This window comes from Antennarius striatus, chromosome 19, assembly GCF_040054535.1.
Source record: "Antennarius striatus isolate MH-2024 chromosome 19, ASM4005453v1, whole genome shotgun sequence".
NCBI classification, from domain to species: Eukaryota; Metazoa; Chordata; class Actinopteri; order Lophiiformes; family Antennariidae; genus Antennarius; species Antennarius striatus.
The window spans coordinates 6,662,337-6,688,635 of record NC_090794.1 but is presented as its reverse complement, the minus strand read 5'-3'; the positions used below and the strand labels follow the sequence as shown (position 1 = coordinate 6,688,635).

At 43.6% G+C, this 26,299-nt stretch overlaps 1 protein-coding gene across 5 annotated transcripts; it reads right to left on the bottom strand.

The window, feature by feature from the left end:
• Positions 1-61: 61 nt before the first annotated feature.
• LOC137613283 (kinesin-like protein KIF13B) lies at positions 62-26,292 on the bottom strand. Of its 5 annotated transcripts, none has more exons than XM_068342362.1 (42): positions 26,005-26,292; positions 25,799-25,875; positions 25,421-25,503; positions 24,604-24,697; positions 20,548-20,560; positions 20,376-20,436; positions 19,855-19,947; positions 18,841-19,021; positions 18,309-18,396; positions 18,053-18,187; positions 17,719-17,831; positions 17,488-17,599; positions 16,637-16,849; positions 16,443-16,553; positions 16,017-16,151; positions 15,792-15,922; positions 15,267-15,353; positions 14,910-15,100; positions 14,293-14,524; positions 14,057-14,219; positions 13,259-13,405; positions 12,899-13,048; positions 12,635-12,763; positions 11,667-11,840; positions 11,352-11,509; positions 11,054-11,186; positions 10,808-10,954; positions 10,638-10,667; positions 10,397-10,496; positions 9,897-10,023; positions 9,585-9,640; positions 9,385-9,503; positions 9,113-9,289; positions 8,913-9,005; positions 8,126-8,278; positions 7,372-7,449; positions 7,104-7,160; positions 6,364-6,457; positions 5,976-6,094; positions 3,411-3,476; positions 1,292-2,603; positions 62-1,185 (listed from the first exon to the last, which is right to left on the bottom strand). In XM_068342362.1, the coding sequence occupies exons 3-42, from the start codon at positions 25,488-25,490 to the stop codon at positions 941-943; spliced, it is 6,087 nt and encodes a 2,028-aa protein (XP_068198463.1). In that variant the 5' UTR covers positions 25,491-25,503; positions 25,799-25,875; positions 26,005-26,292; the 3' UTR covers positions 62-940. The 5 variants fall into 5 exon arrangements, with proteins under 5 accessions (XP_068198463.1, XP_068198464.1, XP_068198466.1 ...); XM_068342363.1 differs by having other exon boundaries at positions 25,421-25,498; XM_068342364.1 differs by having other exon boundaries at positions 72-1,185; positions 5,976-6,058.
• Positions 26,293-26,299: the final 7 nt, after the last annotated feature.

Genomic DNA, 26,299 nt, shown 5'->3' with positions numbered 1-26,299 from the left:
GTCCTATATAAAAATTAATTTATGACACAAATGTTGACCACAGGATGCAATTTATTTAATATAAAAGTGGATTTTGTAATTCATTCTTAATGTTTTATTTCAAAATAAATAAGTCAGGCAGTCAAAAGATCGATGTCAATGCGCATGTATAAAATCATACAGTTACAATCCTTTAAATATCCTTATTACACACAACACCAACTGATTTACACACACACACACACACACACAGTACATTTCAAAATGTACAAATGAGGAAAAATACAAAAACTTACAAACAGCAAAAAAATAATTTCCAATCTTGACACACTTGCTTGGGCACAAAGCTGATTAAAAAAAAAAAGTTTGCCAGAAAAGGAAGTGCAAATTTTTTATGTCTACAACAGCAGGAAGAAACATTTAAGAGCTCAAATAAAGCTCCCGTGAAACAGCTTTCAACCTGCCAGCAGCACAGAATCTGGTGGTATATTAGTAAGGCACATCTGCTGAGTAGAAGTCACAATATTTCATGTCAAGAATAAAAAATTATCTGCATCCAACAAAACAATACTGCTGACTACAAACAAACGATGTTACGTGAAGTCTTTCTCAGCATGTTGCTGGATTGCATCTTTTAAACAGTAGAAATTAGCACAAGGAAATGTTTTGATTTAAAATCAAATTTGTTATTTTCATGTAAATACCATAAAGCCATTCACATTGTTAGATATAGCATTGAATATTCTGAGTGTGGTGTTCGACTATTAAAGTACATTCGGTAGAGATGCAGTCCTTGAACATGATGTCCACCTGATAGGTGAGATAATTTGATGAATCGACTCGTCTACTCAAGCTTACAGTGAAAGGTCCAGATAGTGACATCTGAAGTAGATCTGCACAAATAAAATACTATCTCTTACTGTTGACTGCTAAAACCAGCAACACGCCGTTAAGGAGCAATTTAAGTGTTCCACGACTTTCTGTTTTCGCCGCTCCCAACTGAAGCCCCGCCAGAGTCGCCTTTGGCCAGAGCGGTCAGGGCTGCCAGGTTCGGGCTGGATCCAGACAGGTTGGCACTGCGGCGCTTTTGCTGTTGGCGACGGCGCTTGGTGCCGCCCCGACTCACCCTGTCCGGTTTCACCAGGACACCGTAACCAGGATTGCAATGGAAGTAGTGTTTACCCCCCACTGAGCCGTCATTCTTCCCTGAAAAGGTGGAAAAGTTTGGTGATGGAATGAACTGAACAGGATGAAAAACTTGTTGAGGTCATGTGCTTATAGCAGAAACAGGACCGGGTTTCGTTCTACTCACCTGCTGGTACCTCCAGTTCAACTCCGACCCATGTACCCTCTGCAAAATCTGTGGGTCCAACATACTGCACGGTACCGCTCTTATTAGACCCCACAGTCACAAACTGTCCTACTATCAACCAGTCAGGAAGGACGGCGGTAGTAGTTCCTTCCCCTTCCTCAGTGTCAGAAATAATCTCCAGGCTTTCCGTGGACAGAGAGTCCACCTGTGAAGGACTGTCCTCTTTACCCAGAATACGCTGAAAGGACTTGAGGTCTGAAGACTTTACTTTCTGGATCTTGAAGGGACTCGCCAATGAGGCATCAGGTTTGGAAGCCTGAACACCGACCGGAGAAGGATCTGGATCTTCATCGGCCTCTGCAGATGTACTGACAGAAGCTTGAACTTTGGTGGTGGAAGACGAAGTTGGGATCAGGGAGTCATTTGAGTTTGAGACCTCAGCAGGTTGTTGCTCAAATGAAGCTGAAAGAAGCACATCTCCAGATGAAGTGGGCTTTGGAACTGAGACTTCTGACACAACTGGGATCAGGACTGAAGCCGGATCTTGGGCATTGCTGAAACTTGTCTGGTCTTTCCTTGGCTCTTGTGGCTCCTGTGGTTTAGGGACAGTTTCAGATGAACCTTCTTCTGCCTGCGGCGGTGTGTTGTCGTAGAATGACGGGTCAGCTTCTGCCTTCTCTGTGGCATGTAGCTCCAGTTCTTTCAGAGGTGTTTCTGCTTTGGGCTGGTCTGCTGGTGAAACTTCTGTCTGACTGGTTCCATTCTGTTCTACTAACAATGGATCTTCAAGAGGCTCTAAATTGTCCAGTTCTGTTCCAGCAGGATTGGTTGTGTTTAGTTCCCGTTTGTCCTGTGATGCTTCATCTGGTGGAGCGACTGAGTCAGTCTCTCCTGGTTTTGGTTCTTGATGACTCAGGTTTGGGTCTGTTGGGGTGTTATCTGGTTTATACGGTGGTAAGTCAGTCTGCTCTTCAACTATCTGATCCTCCAGAACCAGCAATTCCTCCCCAGGTTCTGATTGGTCCACAGGAAAAGATTCAGGATCATTCAAGTTGTTGTTCTCTTCTTCTTCATCAGGCACCGTTTGAAAGCCATCCGCTCTGCTGCCAGACGAAGGAGGCAGGTCCCAGCTCAGAGTGTACACGTCTGACAGCGTTGCTGTAGATAAGCTAGTAGAGATGTATCCGCTTGACACTTCACTGACTGGGCTGGAGGTAGATTCCTCTGTTTCTGGGATGATTGGGGGTGGGATGGGCACAGATCTGGGGCTCTCCCTCTGGGGGTCAGGAGGAAGGATTGCTTCAATCGGAACCTAAAATGGAAAACATGGCAATGAAGATCTGAACTTTTTGTTCCCGCTAATGCTGACATTAATTTGAGAGAAATTCGTGACACCGTTCACTGTCAGCAGGTAACAACTGGCCAATAAGCTAGTTGTTACCTGCTGTCTGTAAAGCTGTTGGTTCATCAGAGCTCAGTTGCTGAAAGACGCTGCTTCCTGCTGCTGGAAACCTCACCATTGAGACAGAAACCAACATAGTTGTATTGTTGGAAGTGAAGCTAAACCAATTAGATGCTGAAAGCTTCTCACCAAAGTTGGGAGATATTTTTTGAGGGATGACTTCTAGAAGCCTCTTTCATATCACATGCCATGATTTCATTAATTGTTACTGACAGAAATACTGATTGGGGAAACTTTAAAGAGAGCTCTACAGCAGAATGTGAAGCGAAATCTAATTAAAGCACTTTGTGGTTGCTCTAAGTGTGTCCTCCCAGTTCTCACATCACAGGAAAAACATGAACACGAGAAAAGATGTACAGAAACACGAAAGTGCAAAACTGCCTGAGCAGCCCCCCCATCCACCCACTAATTATACCACCCCCCCCCCTTCCATGAAACTGGAAACTTGTCTAGACATAATATTTCAATTAAAAACAGATTAAAGCAGTGTAATTGTGGTGTAATAATCCTACGGCTTTTATATTATTATTTTTAAATATTTTAGCACCATCCTTTTTACATCACACACACGCTCACTTACATAATAGAAAACGCACCATCCATCAAACTTCCCAGTACATTTATATTTGTATCACCATCTGTGGTTGCAGAACCTACCGGCTGCTGCTGTTTGCTCATCCCCTCTTCCACACTGGCCGACTGCACCATGATGCGAGGCAAACTCTAAGACCGGAAGATAATTTTAAAGTTAACGACGTTTTAAATGACGGTGAAAACTGGAAACTAGCGTTGAACGCTTCTCTAGTTAGTTTCAAAGATGCATTGTGGGTCATTTCAGTTCAGGATTAGCCTGTCCATTTCTAACGCCGTTCTATAGAGACGTGCAGGAAGTGTGATGGAACTCAGCCGTCTAAAAAACACTTTCTTGCGGCCTTGCACAGTCCTTAACTAGGAAAACTAACCAGGTCTCATAACTAACTAATGATTTTTTTCACATAAATTGAATCAATACGTCAAAATGCTAAAAAAAGAACAAAGAATGATTTATTGCATTCATCAAGATGTTGATAGGAGATGCAGAATGTGCAATAAAAATATTTGTTCATCAGATGGCTTCAGTGAAAACAATCAGGATAATCGCACCCGAACTCTTTTATTCAGTATTCCAGTTCTCTCTTCAACATTTGATAAGATCAGATGATTAAAGAGTGTTTGATTTGCTTCATTTGTGAAGAGGTTGATAAAAAAACAAATCAACATGTTAACGTTGAGATCATTTAAGATGTTGACTAAATTAGGATAATTGTTAACTGTGCTTCTTCCCAGTCACAGTCACAGGATGTTAATCAGGATGATTGTTAGACTCGTATGCATCCCCGACACCACATTCAGAGGGAATTAAGGCTTCATCCTTTAAACCCCGCTGATCAAAATGAAGTGGTTTGATTTGGGTCTTGGTGTTTTTGCTCTGAGCAGACTGACGACCTACATGAACGATGTGTTTGTCACCGCAGAGCAGGTCAAACACATGAATCCTGTCCCTTTCTGGCTCAGGACAGTAAACCTGTGGGTTGACACGGTAGGTCAGATACTTCCTTTAATGTCCAAAGGCACCTGCTGTCCTTTCATTAGAGTCGAACAACGCCAACACATCAAAATCAGACTTTATTTGTGTGGATTCAAAGAGATCTGAGGAGAGAATGTCTGAATCCATCAGGTCCTGTCTGCGAGGATCAAGATTTAAGACTTCAAGGTGTATGGAAATTAGCTCGAATTATGTTTCCATTTCAAATCTCTTTATCGTACGAACGATCATTTTGTTAATTGCAGAAGTCTGCTCCGGATGAATCCCCTGAGCTGGAAACAATACTATTTCCTGTTGGAGATAAATCAACATGAAAACCATTCCCAGCTGATTTTATAAACTACTCAGCCTGTAAAAATGAGGCTACTGTAGGTCCAATGCTAATCTGTTCACACCAACAATGCTAACAAGCAGGTTTACCATGTTAGCATATTCATCATTTTTAGCATTTTAGCAAAACAAACAGGTTCCTGATGTTGCAGGATTTTGATCCCATAGGTTTCAGGCTTTATGTGTACATTTTTAGACACAACATTCACCTACAATAAAGGTGATGGTGTGATATTAGTGTGTGTTAGGGGAAAAGTCATCCTCCCAATGCCAACTACAACCAAGGCAGTCAGAGAGTGAAGATATTTGGTGGACTAACGGACGGACGAATACACAAACACTGACAATTACAATACATCACCACTTTGAAGCGGGATGTAAAAATATCCGTACAAAGTTTTACAGGGTTTCATTAATGGATGCAGAGGTATTTTGCTTTGGAATGAAATTTAAAACCTGCTTCTGTTGACGTATAATGAAAAGTCAGTTCAAATGAGTTCCTGTTGGACGTGAATATCTCAATTAAATGTCATAGCAAACATTGAAAAAAGTAAAGCATGTGGTGTCGAGCTACCTTGGAACTGATGCCACAGAATTTGGAAAGACTAATAAAGAAGAGCCACCAGCTTCATGCCATTCAGTAAATAGTCAAGTATTTCAGGATTTTACAAAGTCAGAGATGCTTTTGTGTTAATAATGTAACCAAAAATTCATAAATTGAATTGAATCAATTGACTGAATATAATTGAGCTATGTGTTGAGCTCTGCGCTGCGATCAGTCATCATCCTGTTGATTTGCAGCCTGTTAAAGCTTTGGTTTCTTAACGTCTGTGGCAGGGATATCAGCGAAGCGCTAATTGGGGCGATGGACTCAAACGAGACACCAAAAAGCCGCAGCAGGTTCCGACCAAAACAAACGTCACTGCATGTGACTTCCCAGATTAGCTTCCCCGCGCGGCTCTCAGCGCTAATCAGTCAAATCAGATGCTGTGGTGTTCGGCTCCCGTGAAAAAGCTGCAGGGTCTTGGTGGTAAAAGATCACAGATCAGTGGATTGGAGGTGGTGAGACAGTGCAACCATGTTCACCCACTACCTTCTTTTTCACTGCATTGTAAACTCTCTACTTATTACTTGTGTCTTCTGTGTACATTAGCCCCGTTTCCATGGCAACAGAGGGACTAGGACTGCTGATTAGAGGGGATATTTAGATTCAGGCTGCAGTGAGGCATATAAACTTTAAATCCCTGATAAAACAGGAAGCGGTATACAGGCTTAAATCCAGAGAGCGGTGTGCTGACTGAGTTTACCTGCTGATGGACAGCTGTCTGCGTTTGACTGTCCTCCTTCCCACCAGGAAGTAGTGACTTCAGCAGCTTGGGCACAGCCTTCACTGAGGGGAGATAAGACGTAGCAAAGCCTGAATGCACTGATGGAGAGGATGAAGAGAAAGAGGAGGAAGAGAGGAGGAAAAGGATGGTGCAGGAGCATTGCAGAGATGGAGGAGGGAAATTGAGAAGTATGTTAGCAAGGAAGTAAACAAGTGCCAAATTTAGATGGAGAGTAAAAGGACAGATTGTGGTTATTCACTGCCTAAAGCAAATTTCAGAGCAGATGACATGAAAGGCAGGAAATAGGGAAAGATAATTCAAAGCCAGAGAAAGAATCCATTAGCAGATAAAGATTTATCAGTCGTACCTGTCTCTGTGTTCAGGCTCTGGGACACGGAGCTGGGCAGTGTGCGTCTGGACAAAGGCGCCACCAGAGAAAGGTCGTGGTGGCTCTCCCAGCCCTGCAAACACAGACATGTTTACAATGAGCGCGTCTGATTGTTAGCACCCTCTGTTGGTGACCGACAAGAACTGCAATTGCAGATGTCTTTTTAAAGACTTTAATGAAAGCGACGACTATTAATTCCACAGATGGGGAAATTCTTTGAGAGATAGTGGGCTGTTTGGCAGCCATCTGGCAGCGTTCTGTGGGTAGTTTGGAGTGGTGTGCCTGGCTCAAGGGCAGTGCCCACGAGGTGAACCGGCAGCTCTCCAGTTACTAGTCCACAATCTATACTCCATACTGGCCTCCCCGTTTATCTTTGAACATTTTTTTAACGTACTTTAATCATTCTTATGAGAAAATTATTTTATATACAGGCCACACACACACACACACGCACACACACACACAGACACACACCCATATTGGGCCTGTATCCATGCATGAAGGGAAGTCACACTGTGCTCTACATGCAGCTTGTGATTTGGTGCCTTGCTAAAGGGCACCTCGGCAGTGCTCAGAAGGTGAACTATCCAACCATCTATCTATTACCTATATTAATTTGATTTAGCTTTGGTCTTCATGTGATGATATGATATGATATGATATGATATGATATGATATATGATATGATATGACTTGAGGTCATGACGTTCATGTCTCACCTTGAAATCATTGAGTTTGTGAGTGGTGGAGTCGAGCTCCAGACTGCTGGCTGACAGCTGGTTAAAGGGTTAGAGTCAGTGTTAGTGAGACAAGTCAGCAGCAGTGGGACAGGTCAACAGCAGTGAGACAGGTCAACAGCAGTGAGACAGGTCAACAGCAGTGAGACTGGTTACTAGCAGGGAAGGAGAAACTAGACTAAATGAAGCAGCAAACAAAAAAGTTAACAAGGAATAAATAAACACACAGAGCACCAATCTTCCTCCTCACCTGGTTGATGTGTGGAGAGCTCAGACTGCATCGAGCAGCTTTCCCTTTCAGAGCCAGTTGTTCCTTCACCGCCACTTCCTGCATACAGACAAGGAAGTGTTTCTAATTTAGTGATTCACTGAAACACTATGACTGTCCTGAATGCTATTTTTAGGGCTTCAGTGAGAGGATTCTGTGTTCTTTAACACCAAGAGTGTTTCTGGGTGTCGACGAGTTCTGAGCCTACAACGAATCCATCAGAGGCCGCGTCCGAGCAGACGGTTTATTTTTGGATTGTTCCAGTTGCTTATGTTTGGTGTGCTTTGTTGAATCATACTTTGGCAAACATGACTAAATTAACGAAAGTCATTTTCTCCCAGTCCAGGTTCATACAGTGAAATTATAACTCTGCAGAGACGTTTCTCAGTCTTGTTGTTTATATTCATCTTTTTCCTTTGATATTTAAATATCCAATTATAACTGCTTCAGTATCATTGACATTTGAAAAACTAATTCACAATATTTGAAACAGCCTATGCAATACATCTAATAAATAAAAGTAACATTTCCACGTAATAAAAAACCACCACTCCACATGACTGTTAAGGCTATTGACGATGGAGCCAGGTGATCAGTGGCTTGTGTTCATTATTCACTCACACACACATAATAGTATTATAAAAAATAAAAGACAGTGGAGCTGATTCAGTTTCCTTCCTTTCGGGAAAAGAGTATTTGATTTGTGTTTTTTCAGGTGTGAACTACTCGTCCTAACCTGTCTAAGTCTGTCCAGAGTGAGGATGTTCTCCACAGCCAGGACACTGCGCAGATATTTCTCTATGGCTGCCTCGCTATCCGCTGATTGGTCGTCCTCGGTGCTGGCAGCCAGCCTGGCCAACATCTCCCTGTCCTCTGGACCATGGATGTCCTGCAGGAGAAGGGGGACAGAATATTAAGGGATAGGCTGCTAATTACTGTGCGGTGTGTCAGCTCTTGTTTCAGCCTGCCGGTGTCTGATGGGGTGTCACATGACCCTGTCTCCCACAAACCTTAGCTTCCCACACAAAGAGCTGAAGTTTTTATTACAAAGTCTGTTCCGAGCTTCCACTGCGGACATGATTTCAGTTTAAATCCATGAGCTGAGCTGAAGTAGAAACGCAATTACAGATCAATAATAAACACAGAGCAGAGATTACTCCAAACACCACACAAAGCAACCAATCACCATGAATTATTCAATAATAGTGAGTAGAAATGAAACACGAAGGCCCACATACATAAAACATGTAAGTGTGACTTTAACCACCATCTCTGGTTGTTTACACATCTGATGCCTCTGGTTCATAGCATTTCCATCTTATTAAGGATTTATCTACTTGTTTCTGCTTATTTTCCCTCTCTAAATACCTTCAATAGTTGATTCTTCTTATAAAAATGAGGAAAAATCAGTCTGTCATGTACATTTAATGTTCACTATTCTACTGGTCAGAAATAATGTCACCAATGAAGGATGTGATGTTTGTTTTACTGTCCAACAAATACCCTCATGATGAGGAACTCACCCCTGGGATGTTAGAAACTATTTCAAAGGTGACTCCACAGCCAGGGATGGTGCTGCGCTGAGACATCCTCTTCAGCAGACTCTGAGCGAAGCCCTGCCGCATAACCACATGTCCTCACATCAACTCGTTACCTCATGGGATTTAAAAAAAAAAAAAAACGGAGCAGAAAAGCGTCTGCTTGCTTCTCGAGGACCACCAACCTGTCTCCCAACAACGCTGACGCAGATGCGCTTCCTGAGCACCAGCTGCATGTGGGCCGGGTGGCTCAGCTGGACCACGGCGGTGACCGTCAGGTAGATCCTCTGGTCAGCTGACATCACGCGACTCAGCTGGGGGCACTCGTGGACCGTAGAATCCCAGGAAGCCTCCACCTTCACCTGGACCACATGAGAAAACACACAGCTAAAATTCATCCACCCGTACGTTTGGGCAAAGGGAGGCTCAACACACTGAATACCAATCTCCACCTCACCTCTGGACTGTAGTGTTTCACAATGTGAAGGTCAAAGAAGTCGCCGTGCTCCTCCCCACCGAGCAATGCATCTAGCCCCCCAGCCAGAGGGGCTGTAAGGCTGGACTGGAAATCATCAGCTGGAGGGCAACAAAATCATTATTACAAAGTCAGTGTTGCGAACACAAGGGATGTTGGGTGGTAACATGATGATAACATACCACTGAGGTCCAGGAAGAGGACGGGGACGTGTGTTTCCATCCCAGGAACAGGAACCCTGTGGAGAAGCAAGAATTATGTTAGAAATCCTGTAAATCTAATTTAACTTGAACTACTTCACTGCTATTTTTTGCCTTTTAATCCACACGATGCGTCTTTGGCTCATCAGTTTTACAAATATTTTGGGATGTTTAACATTAACTGTGACTTTCACGTGAGTGTGGTGGAGTAAAAAGAAAGAAATGGAAACTCATCAGTTAACATCACAGTGTATTTCCCAACAGGCCAAGACACACACACACACACACACTCACCTCTCCACTGGCGCCCCCGGGATGCCGCTGCCAGCCGATGGCACCAGGACGGCGTTGCGTTCCTCAGTGAGCGTCAGTCGACATTCCAGCAACTGGGACTCCCTTTCGAGATCATCCTCGGATTTATCTACAGGCGTGTACACAAGACGACACAAAGAGACAAACAACAGATCAGCTGATGCATCCTCTTCTCTCGCTAGCGGTGAACGGTTCTGAATATAATGGAATCAGGCATGGATTACCTACACAGTAAATGTTGGATATATTTTTTTACAGTGTAAAACTCTAAAGTTTTATAGGGTAATAATTAGATAATTACAGTATTACTGAGTGCTGAGAATTTTTTTTCACCGTGCTTAACATTAAAGTGGACTGCAAATGAACGTCCCAGTGAATGAATGAAGCGCCAGGTGGGTTTTCAAAGCTCCATTACACAGAGTAGCCTGACAAGAAAGGAGATGAGTGCAGATATTTCTGCCATCAATCATTTGTGACTCTACCTGCTTTGCTAACTATCTTCTGCAGCTGCTGGTCCAGATACTCCTGCCTCTGGGTGAGGATGTCCAGCCACTGCTCCCTCATCCTCTCCAGGTCCACCTCCTACTCAGATCAGACGTAAAGTAGTAAGTAGTTTTATGACAGGCTTTACTACAGAGAAGCACTTCCAGAGTTGAGCACAAAGCAATTTCTTTTCATTATCAGAGAGCATTGAAGGATCCTTATGGTTGATCGTCTACTTACATGGTAACTGTCCATTTCCTCATCTCCACCCTGTCAGTGTCATTAAGAAAGAAACAGTTTAGATCAAACAAAACCATAAAAACGGTGCCGTTAGAATGGAAAGGTAGGTCATTTCATTTTTAGACAATATCCCTCGTTCAGTATATTCAGTGACCTGATGGTCTCCTCACCCATTGAGACTCGTTGCCTTTGGAGAGACGTGCCTGTCGGACCTTGACGTCTCCAATGGATACGGAGAGGATGGAGGTGGCGATGAGGGGCATGGTGCCCGAGTCTGGAACGGAACGCACCTCCATCCGGACCCGACGGGACTGACCCTGATTCACACGAGAGGAGCACATGGTCATGAAAGGTGGCGAGTGGAATAATCTTAAATCACAAAGAGGTAGTGAAAAGATGGAATAAATTCATGATACCTGTCTGAGCTGGAAGATTCCTCCTGTGCACACATCTTTAGCAGGAAGAACCTCTACGGCTGTGAACTCTCCTGCTTCGTTCAGCTCCATCAGCTGCACCCACAGCTCCAGCCGGCGGGTCACCTCGCTCCACCTACGGGTACAGGTCAGTGCTCACGTAGCGTCTTCACTGGGAAACACCCAATGAAGCCTCATTTTGTTCTTTTCTAAAATACAGACTACCGCACACAAAAAAGCTTGAAGCATCCTCTCCACTCATTTTGATGACTGTACAGTCATGTGATGGTTGGTCTCGCACCTTTCTCTGAGGGACCTGGTCTTGGCTTGAATCACTCCCAGGTCCCACAGTGCCAGGTTCCTGCGATGGTTGGCCTGCTTGTGTCCGTACACTTCGATGGCCACTGCTCCCTCCGATGAAAACTCCACAAAATCTTCCGTCACTGACACCGACAGCTCCTAAATGTGATTCAAGGAGGACACAAATGCATAAATAGAGGCTGATTTTCTCTATGACTTTAAAAATGTGAAAAAAAAGGAGGAATATAACTGAAGGAGTGACAAAAGTGCATTTTGATAGTGTGTTTCTGTGGAATGGGATAAATATTGGTGTTACCTTGGCATTGTCGAAGACCACAGTACACTGAGGGTCTCTGGAGGTGGAGGGTGAGCTGGAAGCCTCCACCTCCGGAGCGATGAACACCGGCTCTTCCAGCCCCCAGAAGTGGTACTGACAGAAGACGAAGTTGGACAGGTGGCGAGGAAGACCACTTGCCTGGAGGATTTTCACCTGAGAGAGAGAGAGGAGGCGAGGAAATTCACTCACCTGCGTGGTTAATGGTAAACATCATGTTTTGATCACCAGACATGAAATCACAGGAAGATTTCTTTAGAAGTGTCTGAACTTCATTAGAATTAACTGGAAATTCCTTCAGACAGACAGAAAAAACAGCTGTGAGATACGACCAGGACAGAAAGCCGAGCCAGACTTCATTAAACTGGTGACATTTCACAGCACAGCGAGCTCCAACAACCTCACAATGGAGGGACGCATTGACGATCTGACTGCCTGCCAGATACAATATTAATCTGGACCTGTTCTCCCACCGGCATCACTGAGGGTACCTCACTGATCCACAGCAGCTACTGCATCATAAAGGAACTCGGGGCCTAAACACAGAAGCGTATTAACACACAGATCTGAGCTGTTTGGTAGCTGTGTTAATTATGATTCAAATCTGATTTAGAACAGAAGATGAAAGAAACGTTACACCAGCTTCCTGACTTGTGAAAGCCTTGAATGACCTCTTAACTTTCACTTCTCCAGTAGTTACTAACATCATTATTTTAGAATAAGAATTAGTGAAACCCTTGATTAACTTGACAAAACACTCCCTGATACATACAAACTATGATCCATACAGATAAATCTAAGATTCCTCCTATCTTATGTTGAGAATTAAAATAATACGTTTCTGTAATTATGTACTAGGACATTAAAAAGGGTTTTCCATCCTTCTTTCTTTGTGGATGTAGTCTCATTCAGATTAAATCACGTGATAATCCGCTAGATTAACTTCTTACCACACAGTCCAGTCTGCGCTCCTGTGGGTCTCCGTCTGTGACGTTCTGCTGAGCGACAGACTGACTTGGATCTTCTTCCTCTGAGCCCTCCGTACCCCGCCACACCTCCACATGCAGTCGACCAGCCACCTGACACACACACACACACACACACACACACACACACACACACACACACACACACACACACACAGAATGAGAAGTTTCTTCCACTCGTCTTTTAGCTCTGTTTTGGTCTTTGTGTTTCAGGCGGCGGGCCCTTACCTCTCCCTTCTGGTTGATGATGGGTACGGCGTACTGCAGCTTGACATCGTAGAACAGACAGGCTAGGAAGACGTTGGCCACACCGATCAAACTGTGGTTCTCCTGTTCGTCGAAGAACGGGTCGGCGCGCTTGAAATAGGACCCCATCACCTGACAGACAGAACGAGTTTGGATGACAGGGGAACACAGCACTGAATGAGTTTAGCTTCATCCTGATCTAAACCTCAAGATGAACCAGGAAGTGAGCAGAAAATGAGTGAATTCTCATTTTTGTGTAAACTGCTCCTTCAGACAACCAGTGATGTGAAATCTGACTGATTTGTCTTTGCACCAAACACAGTCTGATCTCTGTTCACTCACTGGGTTGTCTTCATCGTAGTCCTTCCACTCCTGGTAGAGCTCCCTCATGTCCACCAGCCTGTTCTCCATCTTTTCCAGGGCCCAGATCTGCTTCCCTTTACCTTTACGCCGAACCTGGATGGCCGGTTCGCTCAGCACGACATCACGCTGTGAGGGGGGGGGGGGGAGAAACCTACTGATTGCTTTTATTCACACTGGCATAAAAATCCAACAGATCACAAAACACATTTTTGCCGTCCGTGCTCTGGGAGGTACTTTCTTACCAGATTCCCTTTAGAGGAGATGCAACGGTTGATTTAAGAAGGCAATTAAAGTACTTTAAAAACCTTCAACGCCCGCAGCATTTCACATCAAAATTCAGACCTCCTCTCCGGGTCAAAATCTGAACGCGCTGACAGAGAACGCGCATTTCCGTTGGACTCATTAAGAATTCCTTCCTGCTCTCACTTCCTGAGGACCTTATTACCTCCTCATTATCTCTGATGTCCACCGTAAGTAAACATCCGTGAGTCCACTTAAAATGATGACAATAAAACTGTATCAACGCAGTCTAGCACCAGCTGACACACTGCAAACAGGACTGGTTCATTTCAAATTCAGAATAAATTTCATGACCACATTGTGCGGCAGCTCCCACACGCCTGTGAGAATCAAATCAGAAAGAGTTAAAACTCATAAATCTAATCCGTCAATCAAAAAGAGTGCTGGAACTTTGACATTTCATTCCTTGATTGTTCCGTTGCTTAAGTTTTCGATTCTAAAAGCAACTTTTTGTGCGATCTTTATCTCCTATCTTACCTTCCTGTTGGCGTCCAGGTTGGCAGCAGGTATCTGTAGAGTGACCAGGTACTCTGTCCTCTTGTTTAGCTCCTCGGCTATGAAGCCCGCCTCCTGCGCCAGCAGGTTGGCCCGAACTATCTGCTCCTTCAGGCGCCGCAGGCTGCGAGTCATCATCGCTTCCCTGAACCGAGCAAACACAGTTTTATAAAAGCTTTGACCAACAGAAATCCATCAGCCGTCCAGTAGAATCTCACCTGTCCTCGCTCCAGCGCCTCTTGCGCTTGCTGGAGCTGGGTGACGTTGCAGCAGCCGTGGCGTTAGGCGACAGGCCCGTCGGTTCCAACAGGAGGGGGGGTTTCTCCGGGGTCAGCCTCTGGCGGAGCTGCTGCAGCTCCTGTTCGTACATCAGCCTCTGTCGCTCCAGGGCGCAGCGCTTCTCCTCCTCGTGCTGCCTCTCCAGGGTCTGCAACACTGACTGCAAGGGGTCTGAGGCGTAGGAGGAGCCGATTACATGACGGGTGGGGGGGAAGAGGAGGTTATGATGAACATGAAAATACTGATGGAGCCATTTGAGTTATTCACATGTCGAGGAGAGGTCAGCGGTCAGAAAAACACGGGTTTGCAGATTTCCACTCCCATGTCCAGGATTTTTAGATCACACGGAGTAAATCTACGCATGAACCCATTTAGCATTCATCAAATCCTTCAACCTGGACGGGCGAGCTTATTGGCGACTACACGTTAAAATTTTCTAAAATCTAACAGTTTCATAGATTTTAAAATGCCTTTTTTTCCCCGAAATTTAATTAATTTCACAATAAGTGCTTCACTTTCTAGATGGAGGACACCTTCATCTTCACCGCTGACTCACCGTTGTTCCCCATCCCTTTCATCATGACTTCAGCCTGGGCAAACTCATAGCCAAAGCTCAGCTCACTCGACACGTCGCTAGACGTATCGAAGTCCACCTCCAGCCGGTCGGCGCTCAGACACGTCTTTATCGCAGCAATGCCATCCTCTTCCTCACCTCCCGCGCGGACCATATGCTTCGGCAGGCTGATCCTGTGTGTGTGTGTGTGTGTGTGTGTGTGTGTTATGTGAAAGATTTAGCAAAAGTTAGAGGAAGTGTGATGTGACCAAAAATAGGAGGAGACATATTGATGGGTTTTGGGAAATGTGTGAGCGTCAGAAACAGGGTGAGAGTTAGCACTCTGCAGGAGAAACAGACCTGAAGAAGTGATTGTTTCCCCACAGGATTCGGTCGCCGTGGTGAATCTGGACTGGACTGGTGACGACGGCTCCGTTCACACACGTTCTAGAGGTGAGGAAAAAAGATTCACACAACACGAGACAACGTTTTACAAGAGAGAACATGATGCTGTGGTCACTTCTAACTGTAAAATTGATTCTATCGGTAATCACACATCAAACTATACAAGTGAATAAAGGGAAATGACATCAAACACAAGTTAAGACATTAACTTTGTTCAAAACATTTTTGTCAGTGTTAAAATGGGCTGCATTACTGCATTGTGGGAAATTTATTTTTTGGTCAAAGTACGTACACTTTTGACCAATTTATTTTTAGACACTATTAGACACTATGACCTATTATTCTCTCGTGGGCCACATAAAACGATGTGGCGGGCCACATTTGGCCCCTGGGCCTTGATTTTGAAAAATATGACCTAAACAAAAACAACTAAACACAAAAAACAAGTCAGCAGCTGACTGGGACATGTTTGCCACACACCGTGCGTTGCGATGGGGACTGAGCACCACGCCGTTGCTGTCGGTGATGTCGATGACGCAGTGCTCAGCCTGGATGGCCATCCCACACAACTGGATGTCTTGCGAGTTGGCCGAGCCCACACGGGTGTGGTCCTGAAGCGAGAGGAGAAGCGCTTCAGAAAACGCACTGCTGCAGAATATATTCACATGCTAGAGTAAACAGCGCTGGGCTGGGGGTGGGCGGTACCTTCAGGTAGTAGACCAGCAGCTCATTGAGGGCGGGGTCGGCGTTAAGGTTGACCAGGAAGCACTTATCGTCCACTACGCGGATTCCAGACGACTGCAGGGAGATGCCCAGACTCTCCAGCTGCCTCTGACGCTCCTGCCGTTCACACAGGTCACATCTAATCAATAGACTGATGGGATGAAAAACCTTTAGCTGCTCACTGACAGAAATGCAAGAGTTTAAAGAGGGAAGCTGTGATGAGAAAACTGTGAAAAACCTCCATATTCAATTGAATCCAGTGCTTCATTGATAATGCTCAAGCTTTAATTTGACTTCCTTAACCCCTGTCTACCAACTGCGCTTGTTTCGCTTGAGGAAATCTGTTAGGTTTAGGCTTTTACTGTTGATCTAAAGGGTTCAACGTGTGCTCATCATCCAGGATGTTACCTGAGCGATCGCTTCAGTCTTCCTGAGTTTCTCCTCCCAGGTGACAGTCATTTCCTGGATCAGTTTCTCAGACTCCTCCAGCCGCTCCTTCAGCTCGGGGGCCTTCATGGACTGAGGGTGACAGAAACTGCATGACACTCTCCACATGTTACACGGTCATTAGCAACGCTCGCTCAGGCTGAAGTCATCCGTACCTCGGCCTCGGTGAGCTGCTCCCTCAGCTTCTCTACTTCCTCCCTGAGCTCTCGTATGATCCTGGCGTTGGGGTCTTCGTTGACAATGGCGTGGTTGACGATGCTCTTGGCTCTGTCGGCATAACGCAGCGTGGACAACGTCTCGTCATAGTTGTCCGCCGCCGGACTGATGGTGGCAACCATGGCTGTACGGCTGTTCCCTCCCAGGCTGTCCTGCAAGACGAAAACACAGCCCCAATCGGAAACTGAAACATCTGACCTCAGTTCCTGATTGTTTGGACCTTTATTAACAAACTGGATCTCCAGTGAAATGAAGTAAATCAGATACTTTCTCAGCGATCTCAGAAGATATAGGGACGGACAGAATAGAGTTTCTGTCCATCTCTAATAAATGTGTTAAGTCATGATTTGTGAGAATGCAAAGCTAGATTCTTAACTAATTCACTAAACAAAATTTAAATACAATTTATAAAACCAAAAATGGAATTTTCAAAGCTGGTAAAATGAACTTTAACACAACACAGCAGAGGTAACAGAAATTATCAGCAGAGCTTTAACGTAATAAGAAAAACCCCAGAGAAAAATAATTACTCTTCATCTTTGAATGTTACTTTGTGTGTGTGTGTGTGTGTGTGTGTGTGTGTGTGTGTGTGTGTGTGTGTGTGTGTGTGTGTGTGTGTGTGTGTGTGTGTGTGTGTGTGTGTGTGTGTGTGTGTGTGTGTGTGTGTGTGTGTGTGTGTGTGTGTGTGTGTGTGTGTGTGTGTGTGTGAGGACACTGTTGTGCAGACAAAGCATCCCGTTTGTCTGTCCTGGAGTGTGATTGACCAGAGTCTAGATGTTTCTCTGCATACCTTGAGCAGCCAGGTGAGGACAGAGTCTCTGTAGGGAACAAACTTGTTCTTGTTCTTGCCGGCTCCCTGGTCCGCCAAGGCCGAGATAACTAAACCGAGGGTGCTGAGAGACCTGGAGGGAGAGCATGTAGGGGGGACGATTGGGGGGAGGAGAGAAGGAGGGATGTAACAGAGCGATACATAAGAAAACAATTAAACATATATGATATGTATGTAGTCTAACTGACTAACTTGTTGATGTTGCTCCCTTCTTTCAGCCGTTCGCCAGCCGCGCCGGTCTTCGCCGCCCTCTCGCTGCCAGCCAGATCCACCAAACTGAGCTTGCTCACCTTCTCCCCACACGTCTGGTGCAACCAAAGAATAGTCAGTAACATACTGTACATTGAAGACATGAAACCTTTCTCTCTAAATATCATTTCTGGTCACTTCATGAAGAAACCGATCTCCACAAATCTCCACAAAACTGAAAATTGTAGAGATTTGCTTTGAGGAAGACGGGCTTCGCTTTGATCAGGCTGATCTCAGGTAGGAGGACCACCGGAGTCCGGTTCGGTGTGTGTCTCACCCCAGATTGAAGGTCCATGAGTGTGTGTGTGAGAATGATGTTGAACACGGCGTGGGATCTGCTGCTCTCCTCATTCATATTTGTGGCCGCCACTGTGCGAGACTTATTTCCCTCTGACATCAGAGACTCGATGTCCTGTCAAAGAAGCAGATGCCTCAAACAAACACGTCTGGTATCCACACTTCATCAAATAACTTGTTTCCCTTGGAGGCACAAAGTGATGAGAGCATAAAACAGACAGACTTCATGTATTTACCTTACAGCTGGCCACCGCCAGACGAGACAAACCATCAACATAAGGCCCGAAAACATTGTGCTCCCTCACTCTCAGTGTTTGTCGATTGCTGCAGAGAGAAGGAGATTAATCTTGTTATTAATCCCTTGACCTTCAGACTTATTCTTGTTCTTACCGGCTACTGCAAACATGAGAAAATAAACTGGACTTCCCAGCCTTTCCAAACAAACAAATATAAAAATACAACCTTCAGATCAAGATTTAGTAGTATTTAGAAGTTAGGGATCATGATAAATATTTAAACAATACATTATCAAGATGAACATGCTGAAGTCCAAAGAAGCAGAGGAAGAGGAAGAAGAAGAAGAAACTGGTACAGAAATACCATTAAATACAATTAGTAATTAATTCTATGTGGGATTAAGGGTTACGAAAAAAGCATCCAACACAGCTTCCTGAGTGCGTTGCCATTTCCTTCAAGAATGTAGGATACCACAGATGTTCTTTATGCGGCCCGCTGTTTTACAGTCAACCAGACCAAATTGTTCCTCACCCTTTAGGGTCAAGCAGATCTCGGACCTTCTCGTTGTAAATCTCCATGTAGGAGACCTCCACAGTGAAGCTCTCTCCCTCCCGGGCCTCCTTCACTGTCCTGTTGAACAAGGAGCTGCAAAGACGAGGGATGAGACCCGGCTGCTCCTCTGAGCCCATCATGGTGTACGACTTACCGGAGCCTGGAGACAGATTTATAGTTTACAGATCCAAATATCAGGCAGGAAAACAAACGAGCAACAATAAAGAAGGAAGTCTGTGTAGGTTCTCAATTCTCCAGGTCATGGTTATTCGAAGTGTTTAAATCAATCCACTGGACTTTAAGAAAGTTTCTTGAAAACGTTTCGCCTCTCATTCAGAGGCTTCTTCAGTTCTGAAGAATAACTGAAGAAGCCTCTTGGACAATGCTTTAAAGGACAATGCTTCCTAAGACGTTGCCAATTCATGTAGAATAAAGAATAAAAGGTATAACATAGAAATATTGACTTATTACGTCAAGACGTGACGACAAACCTCAAAAGCTGTAGCGAATTCAGTGAGTATAATTTTTTTTAAAATTTTTAAAATATGATGGAGAGACAAGTGAGTGAAAGGCAGAAATAGAGATACCGATCAGCAGACACGCTCAATTAAAAAGCAAATTAAACTGTCTGTGTGTCTCTGAGTGAATAGCAGGATGGTTTGTTAGATAATAAAGGTGATTCTAGGAGAAATTGTTCACTGATAGAAAAGATAGAGGAGTCAAAGTCAACCCAGAGAAGGAGACTGTTTGTATGCGGATTGGAGTCTGACTTTACACGTTATATTTAAGCATCGAACCCAGACCAGGATTGTCTTCCTAACTATTTATGCTGTCAAAAATCACACTGATAGTTTCACTTTAATACTGGATTATCGTTGAGCACAGACAAAACTGACACAGATGCAAAAATAGCCTTAGATTATCTAATGATATTTAAGCAGTAATAAGTTAGGTTAAATATTACCAGGAGGTTATAATTCTGGCTTTTCTTACCTGTCTGTCCGTAAGCAAAGATGCAGGCATTGTATCCCATGAAGGCGTTGTCCAGCAGACTCTCCCCTAAACACTGGAACACAACATCCTGACCTGCACAGACAATCAGAAAACACATTTCCAACGATGCGACAGAAGTATTACTTTCAAAAATGGCTTCAGAAGTACACCTCTCTCAGGTTTCATTTACAGATTTAGACTTTTTGTCCTTCATTGTTTCACAAAACTGATTTTGTTCAGATTATATACCCCTTACACCATTTGCTCAATCCTTCATACCACAATCACACATACAGCACCACAAAACCAATCTGGAGGTTAAAAAAGGGCATCTGTTCAACACTTCCTTTCTTTAAATCCATAAATAGTTCAGAATATCAGGAAACACTCCATCAGGAGATAAGTTTAAAAAAATGAGTCACCAACAGTTGAGGTTACATGACTCTAAAAACAGCACGAGAATCATCTAGACGACAAAACACAAGAGGAAAGAAACTGCAGCAACAGTTTCTGCAGCTAACCTGCAAACTTTTCTGTCTGAGACTCATCCATCGACCAGAAGCAGTAGTCATAAGCAAAAACCTGCAGGGAACACACAAGTTTCAAGAGACTCAAATCATCACGACCAATGTATGGAGGATAACTGGTATAATAAACGTAACTTGTGACTTGAGTATTGAATTCACTACTCACCTTCGGCTGACTCCTGAGGACAAACAGAGAAGAGACGCACAAACATTACTAAACAAACACTGATAAAATGAACACCAACATGTAAATAATCTTCATTTATCTCAGGTAATTTATCTGACTGTAAATGTTACCTATAAAAACAACAGCCTCAAGAAAATGAAGAAATCACAGACAAATATCCATCATATTGTCCTCGATGCAGACATGACGTTGCTATGTCAACCACCGACCAGCTAATGTCATTCCAGTATTCCTATTTTTGGTGCCAATGTAAACAGAAAGGCCCATCGACCCTTAGCTGATCTAACCCGAAGGCCCCTGGTTCCCAGGCCCGGGGCCACCCGCTGATTTTAGCTGGCAGGTAGTTTGCTCTGAGATATAAAGGCATGAAAGTCTATGACACATATTTACCATGATTTTACCTTGTGACTTATCCATTTGTTGGTGTGATTTTCTAGGAAATACAGTTTTCTGAATGAGCAGTTACTCATTCAAATGAATAACACATCAATGCTGTGACACATGACGTCTTAACATATACTTGTCACTCGCTAAATGTTCTGTGACAATTCAGAAAACAATACCAAAACTGACTGCAGCACAAACAAAAAAACAAAAAAAACAGCAGAGCCAGGAGATGCTGAATATCTGATGTGACTCTAGGTCAAAGTCAGTGGAGTAAGAAATGAGAATTTCAAGGATACGGAGTCAAAAGTTGCTTTAATTGGAGAAAAGCTTTAAAACCTGTCAAGGTGACTAATCCTATTTGCGAATGTGGAGGGGGAATGTGACCTTCAGCGAGAATCTGAGAGCCCTCCAGCGTTCCTGAGACTCAGGCTGAGCCCTAATCTCCACATTCTTACCAAAGAGTCGTCACTGCGCTTATGTGACCGTCAGTCATCAAACATATCATCCCATTCCAGCTAACAAATGTCAAACGTAATTATCAAAAACATGCTCAGTGCTCCGGTGTAGATTCAAGGTGTTGTCATTCATGTTGGTGCTGCTGATCGAGTTTAACTTGAATGTTTAGGGTTTTTTTTAATGTGGCTTAATAAGCGTTAATGCCCATTGTCATGGTGACAATGGACATTAAGGCTCATAGTGACCATGTAGGACAGATATCATGCACCAAAACCATGAACAAATGATGTTATATGCAGTTATACTTCATCTGTAAAAGTAAAGGTGAAGTTTTATTTTATGACAATTAAAATGGCAAGTATCCTTGTTCCCATTTTAACTGTGATCACAGCAATACTTGTTTGAGGAAAGAGCCCCATCTGGTGATGAGTTCACATACATTTATCTCCTGACTGCAGTTTCTTTCAACTCTGATTTGATTTTCCAGCTCCGACCACTCTCACCACTTCGTTTCAGATGAATCCAGGGCTTGTTCCAGTAAAAAGACGCCCCTATGTTTCCTCCCTGTCCAGCACCAGACATTATACAGATGACGTTAGCATTTAGCTACATTGGTTTAACGACCGGGTGGAAAAATTAGCATCTCAATAAACACATTTACATCATTATTATCATTATATCATGTCAGACACAACTGAAAGTGAATGTGAGAGATTAATCGATTAGTTGATCATTTTAAAATAACAATATAGGTGGCCTATATTTTTTAGTGTTTTTTTGTGTCTACAACTACTTGCGATGCGTTTTTACTTGTTGATGTCTTACTGGACTTTGTTAACCTGAATGGAGGAGTCACAAAGTTTGGACGAACCGTTTTAATCAAATTTGATAGGTAGTTTTGTCAAGAGTCACAACAGAATCACAAAATGTATTTTTTTTCCTTCTCAAACCATGTGCAAACAGGTCAGTGTTTGCTAACAACTAAACTCCATGTGTATTATTTTCCCATTGTCATTGTAAGGATTGTTCCAGCTCCCTCCAATTGACCGGAAAATCTGTTACAGCAGTGCCGAATCTGCATCTCGCCATTCACCGCCTTCCTTTTAGCTCATTAAATCAATAATTGTGCTGCAATCTTAAAGTCTGCTGCAGAAATAATCGAGCACTGAGGCTGATATTGGTTCTAACATCCCACAAGTTGAAAAGGTATGAACAGCAGCGCTTAATCGACACATGCGTAATCTCAGTGTTTCATCTTTAAAGGTGAAAGTTCTTTGGGTTTCAGGTTGGAAGTGGAGGAGGAGGAGGAGGTGATGATGCTCAGAAGTCTCATAGCAACTGTATGTCTTGAAAAGAAAAATACTTGATTCATATATTTTAACATGAACCAACCACTACTGTAAGGTGAAAATGGGAGATGGTTTTACACATTATGATAAAAAAAACCAACCACATTTAGTTTTAGGTTCCCTTATTGCAGGGTTTCCTCTGAAGCGTGGTACCACACATAACTCCAAACACAGTCTCCACTCGGGCAGAAAAAAAGGCTGCAAATTTAGTGAAGACCGCACACATGGGGAGTAATAAAACAAGTCCTCCCTATGTGAGACTCTGCTGGTCCATGAAAGAGTAACATTAAGTTCTGTCCTCTCCTGGGCTGGCGAGGAAATTCCTAAGATAACTGGCAAAGCGTTGCAGCTCCGAGGAGAGGGAGGAGGACTTTAGGTCAGTAAGTCTGTGACCAACACCACGCAGAGCTACACAAGAACGCTGTTCCTGATTAGAGAAATCTGATAACACACAGTCGTCTGGATGGTTGATCACACATTACAGATCCTGCACCCACAAAATTCAGACATTTGTTACACCATAAAGATTCAGTAAAGGGTTTTTATCAGAGTCACATTCAGATAAGAGAAGTGGCTTCTTTTCTGGGCTGATAAATAATCGTCCAACTATTCAAGGTCACTTTGCAGCATGTACAGTCAAATGTTAGGTGGCATAGTTATAAAAGCAGATCCTGAGGCCTAGTTCATCAAACCATCTTAAGGGTCTGTCTGCTGCTACCAAAGCTGGCGTAACATACCGACCTCCTGAGAGGCATGCAGCAACAGAAACCTATCACGCAGTGAGCTGACGAAGCAGAAAGCTGGTGGAGTCGGCCGGTGAATGATTTCCCATACACATTATACTTTTCTGTAATATTGATTATGTTCACAATTAAATCAGATCAAGGAAGGTAAGCAAGAATGCCGTTCTGTAGTAAGGAATGATATCCGTTTCTATATACTTTCTGCTCAAAAATCAGTTTACTTCTTCCACTGTGCTTGTTTGTGCTGATCCCAGCCTGTAAAACCTGTTCACAGCCAGAGGGAAGGCATACTGCAGCTGAAGCATGTCAAGGCAGAAGTCACACATGTGGACACACACACACACACACTAAAAAAATCATAGGATAAATCTGAAATGTGACAATCTGTCTGCAAAGAGAGGAGTTCATGCTCTAGTGTCAAGAGGGGGTTGCCCGGAGGCGTATTTTCTGATAAAAGAGTAACCTGAGAAGGATCTAAATCCTCAGGGAGCATCTGACTCACTGCTCGGTTTGGCCGACTATGAGGAGGAGAGATAACCAGACTGACATGACAACAGCAAATAACAAGGAGACATCCAACATGATCATTTGCAAAGCCAAACAGAAATCCATGCAGTGGCTGGATGCAGTGATTAGAACTTCTATTCTGAGCTTTTGAAAGTGAATCTTGATCTCTTCCTCTGCTGTGTTTTTATTGTTTTTGCTGCTGGCTTGACTACCTGAGCAGGACTGAGCTGGAACAGACACACCCTTTGTAAAGAGAGGAATGATGTGGAGAAGACATAGAAATAGGTGTAACAGAAGGACGATGGGTGGGGGGAGGGTGATAGTTCATTCAGAGAACTGGCTGATAACCAGACTGTCTGGTTAGAGCCAGAGAAATATTCAAGTCGTTAAAACCACAAGTGGTCAAACCCCTATACTGAAGTATATGTGTGCACAATTTATAGGTGAAAACATAATGTTCTAATATCATCAGTAGACTCAAGTCAACTGTCAGGTCAAAACTAAAAAATCCAGACTGGACGTCAGTAAATTCCCCAGCACGTCCAGGAAAAACATTAAAAATAATCTAATTAATGCAACTCTTTCCAGCTTACCGTGGGTCTCCTTTGTTGATGCTGGTGATGGCTGGATGCAGAACTGTCTGGTTCCCCTCCATCTCCACCACACATTTTGACTTAAGATCTTTTTCTGCATTGAAACAAAAATAAATGAAAAAAAAAATTGGATGTTTTACTGAAAACATAAAAATTGTTTTTTTTTTACCAGAATTGACAGCTCAGCCAGACAAAATGTAGCTCATGTCATTTTTGATAGTAGTTGCAGTTTATGCAGCATGTATGCACTGGTAATCCTAACTGTCCTAATGGATCCTGACACAACTGTCATCACAAGACAACAGGTGGCACACATTGAGTGTGTGTGTATGCGTGTGTGTGAGTGTGTGTGCACAAGTCTCCTGTGTTCATTACACAAACAACCCAACATGGAGTGTCAGGAAATACTTTTATTGCTGGTTATTTATGCACAATTGCCCTGTGCAAACTTTACAGCCAATTCACTGCTCCCTTAGCAGAAAGCAAGGACACGATTCTCTTCCTCATTCCTGCACATGCTGGGTTTTTAAGGTGGAGACAGCCTGATTCTGCAAAAGCAAGAATTAGGACGTGTGTGCATTCTCTGTTATTTGTTTGGAAAGGAAAATTAGTCATTTAATCTTTTTTTTATTTCTCCTCTCACATACGAAAATCTTTACCGTGGATTGTCTTATAAACAGAAGGAGCTGCACTGATGACAAGTCCCCACGGAATGTGACGCGTTATAAGGAACGCTTTATTCACGTGTGATAAACATACATTTAATGGTCCGACTATGACGGCTTTAAGTGACTGTCACAAGGTCCGACATACTCACCCCTCCTGTTCATCGGCCGCACTCGAACAGCGACCTTTACATTTGAGTCATTCAGGCTGTTGTCATCCATGGTGCCACCTGATCTGGGGTAAATGAATGGATTGACAGGAACAAAACTATTAATGCTCAATTTGTAGTCAAAATAAAATCTTAGAATTAATCGCCATTAAAACTAATCTGATTTTCCCAATTACACCTGAACGCCTCCTTGTTATTTTTACGCTTCATGGCGTGAGACACAAGTATAAATAAACACTAAGCTCCCCACTCCTGCTTCGGATGACAATACCTGTTATCAAACCTAACTTCATATAAAAATTTAAATGAAGATATGCAAAGTTAAAAAAATAGTTTTATGGTTAAGAGTAGTTGACAAACCGTGTGGAAGAGTACGCAGTCGCTTCCCTGTCCGACGCCCACAGACACCTTCTGGTTAGCTTGGACGCTAACAAGAGCTGAAGAACAGCAAACGTGTGGAGAGGTTACATATCTTCAAATGCGTGACCCCATTGTGTTCCACTGTCTGGCATTGTTTTGTATTTGTAAGTTGTAAAAAAAAAACAACAACAGCAAAAAACACTCACAGCAGCACACAGTTCATTCCTTCAGCTCCTCCACCTGTTGCATTTCCTGAAACTTCCCACAGAGATCAGTCGAGCCATGTCAACTCGCAGCTAAAGGGATTTGCTGTGAGATTTACTCAGCTCCCAAGTTCAGCGGTACACTTGCTCCGGGGGTTTGAGAGGGGATTCAGCGCCACGCTGTGGACCCACCAGCATCGAAAACTCTGCCTGTTCAGTATCCTCAGCGAACTGGACTAAACTGATAGAAAAGCATCAGAGAGACAGTACTTCATTCTATCCACAGAGGTGTTGACTA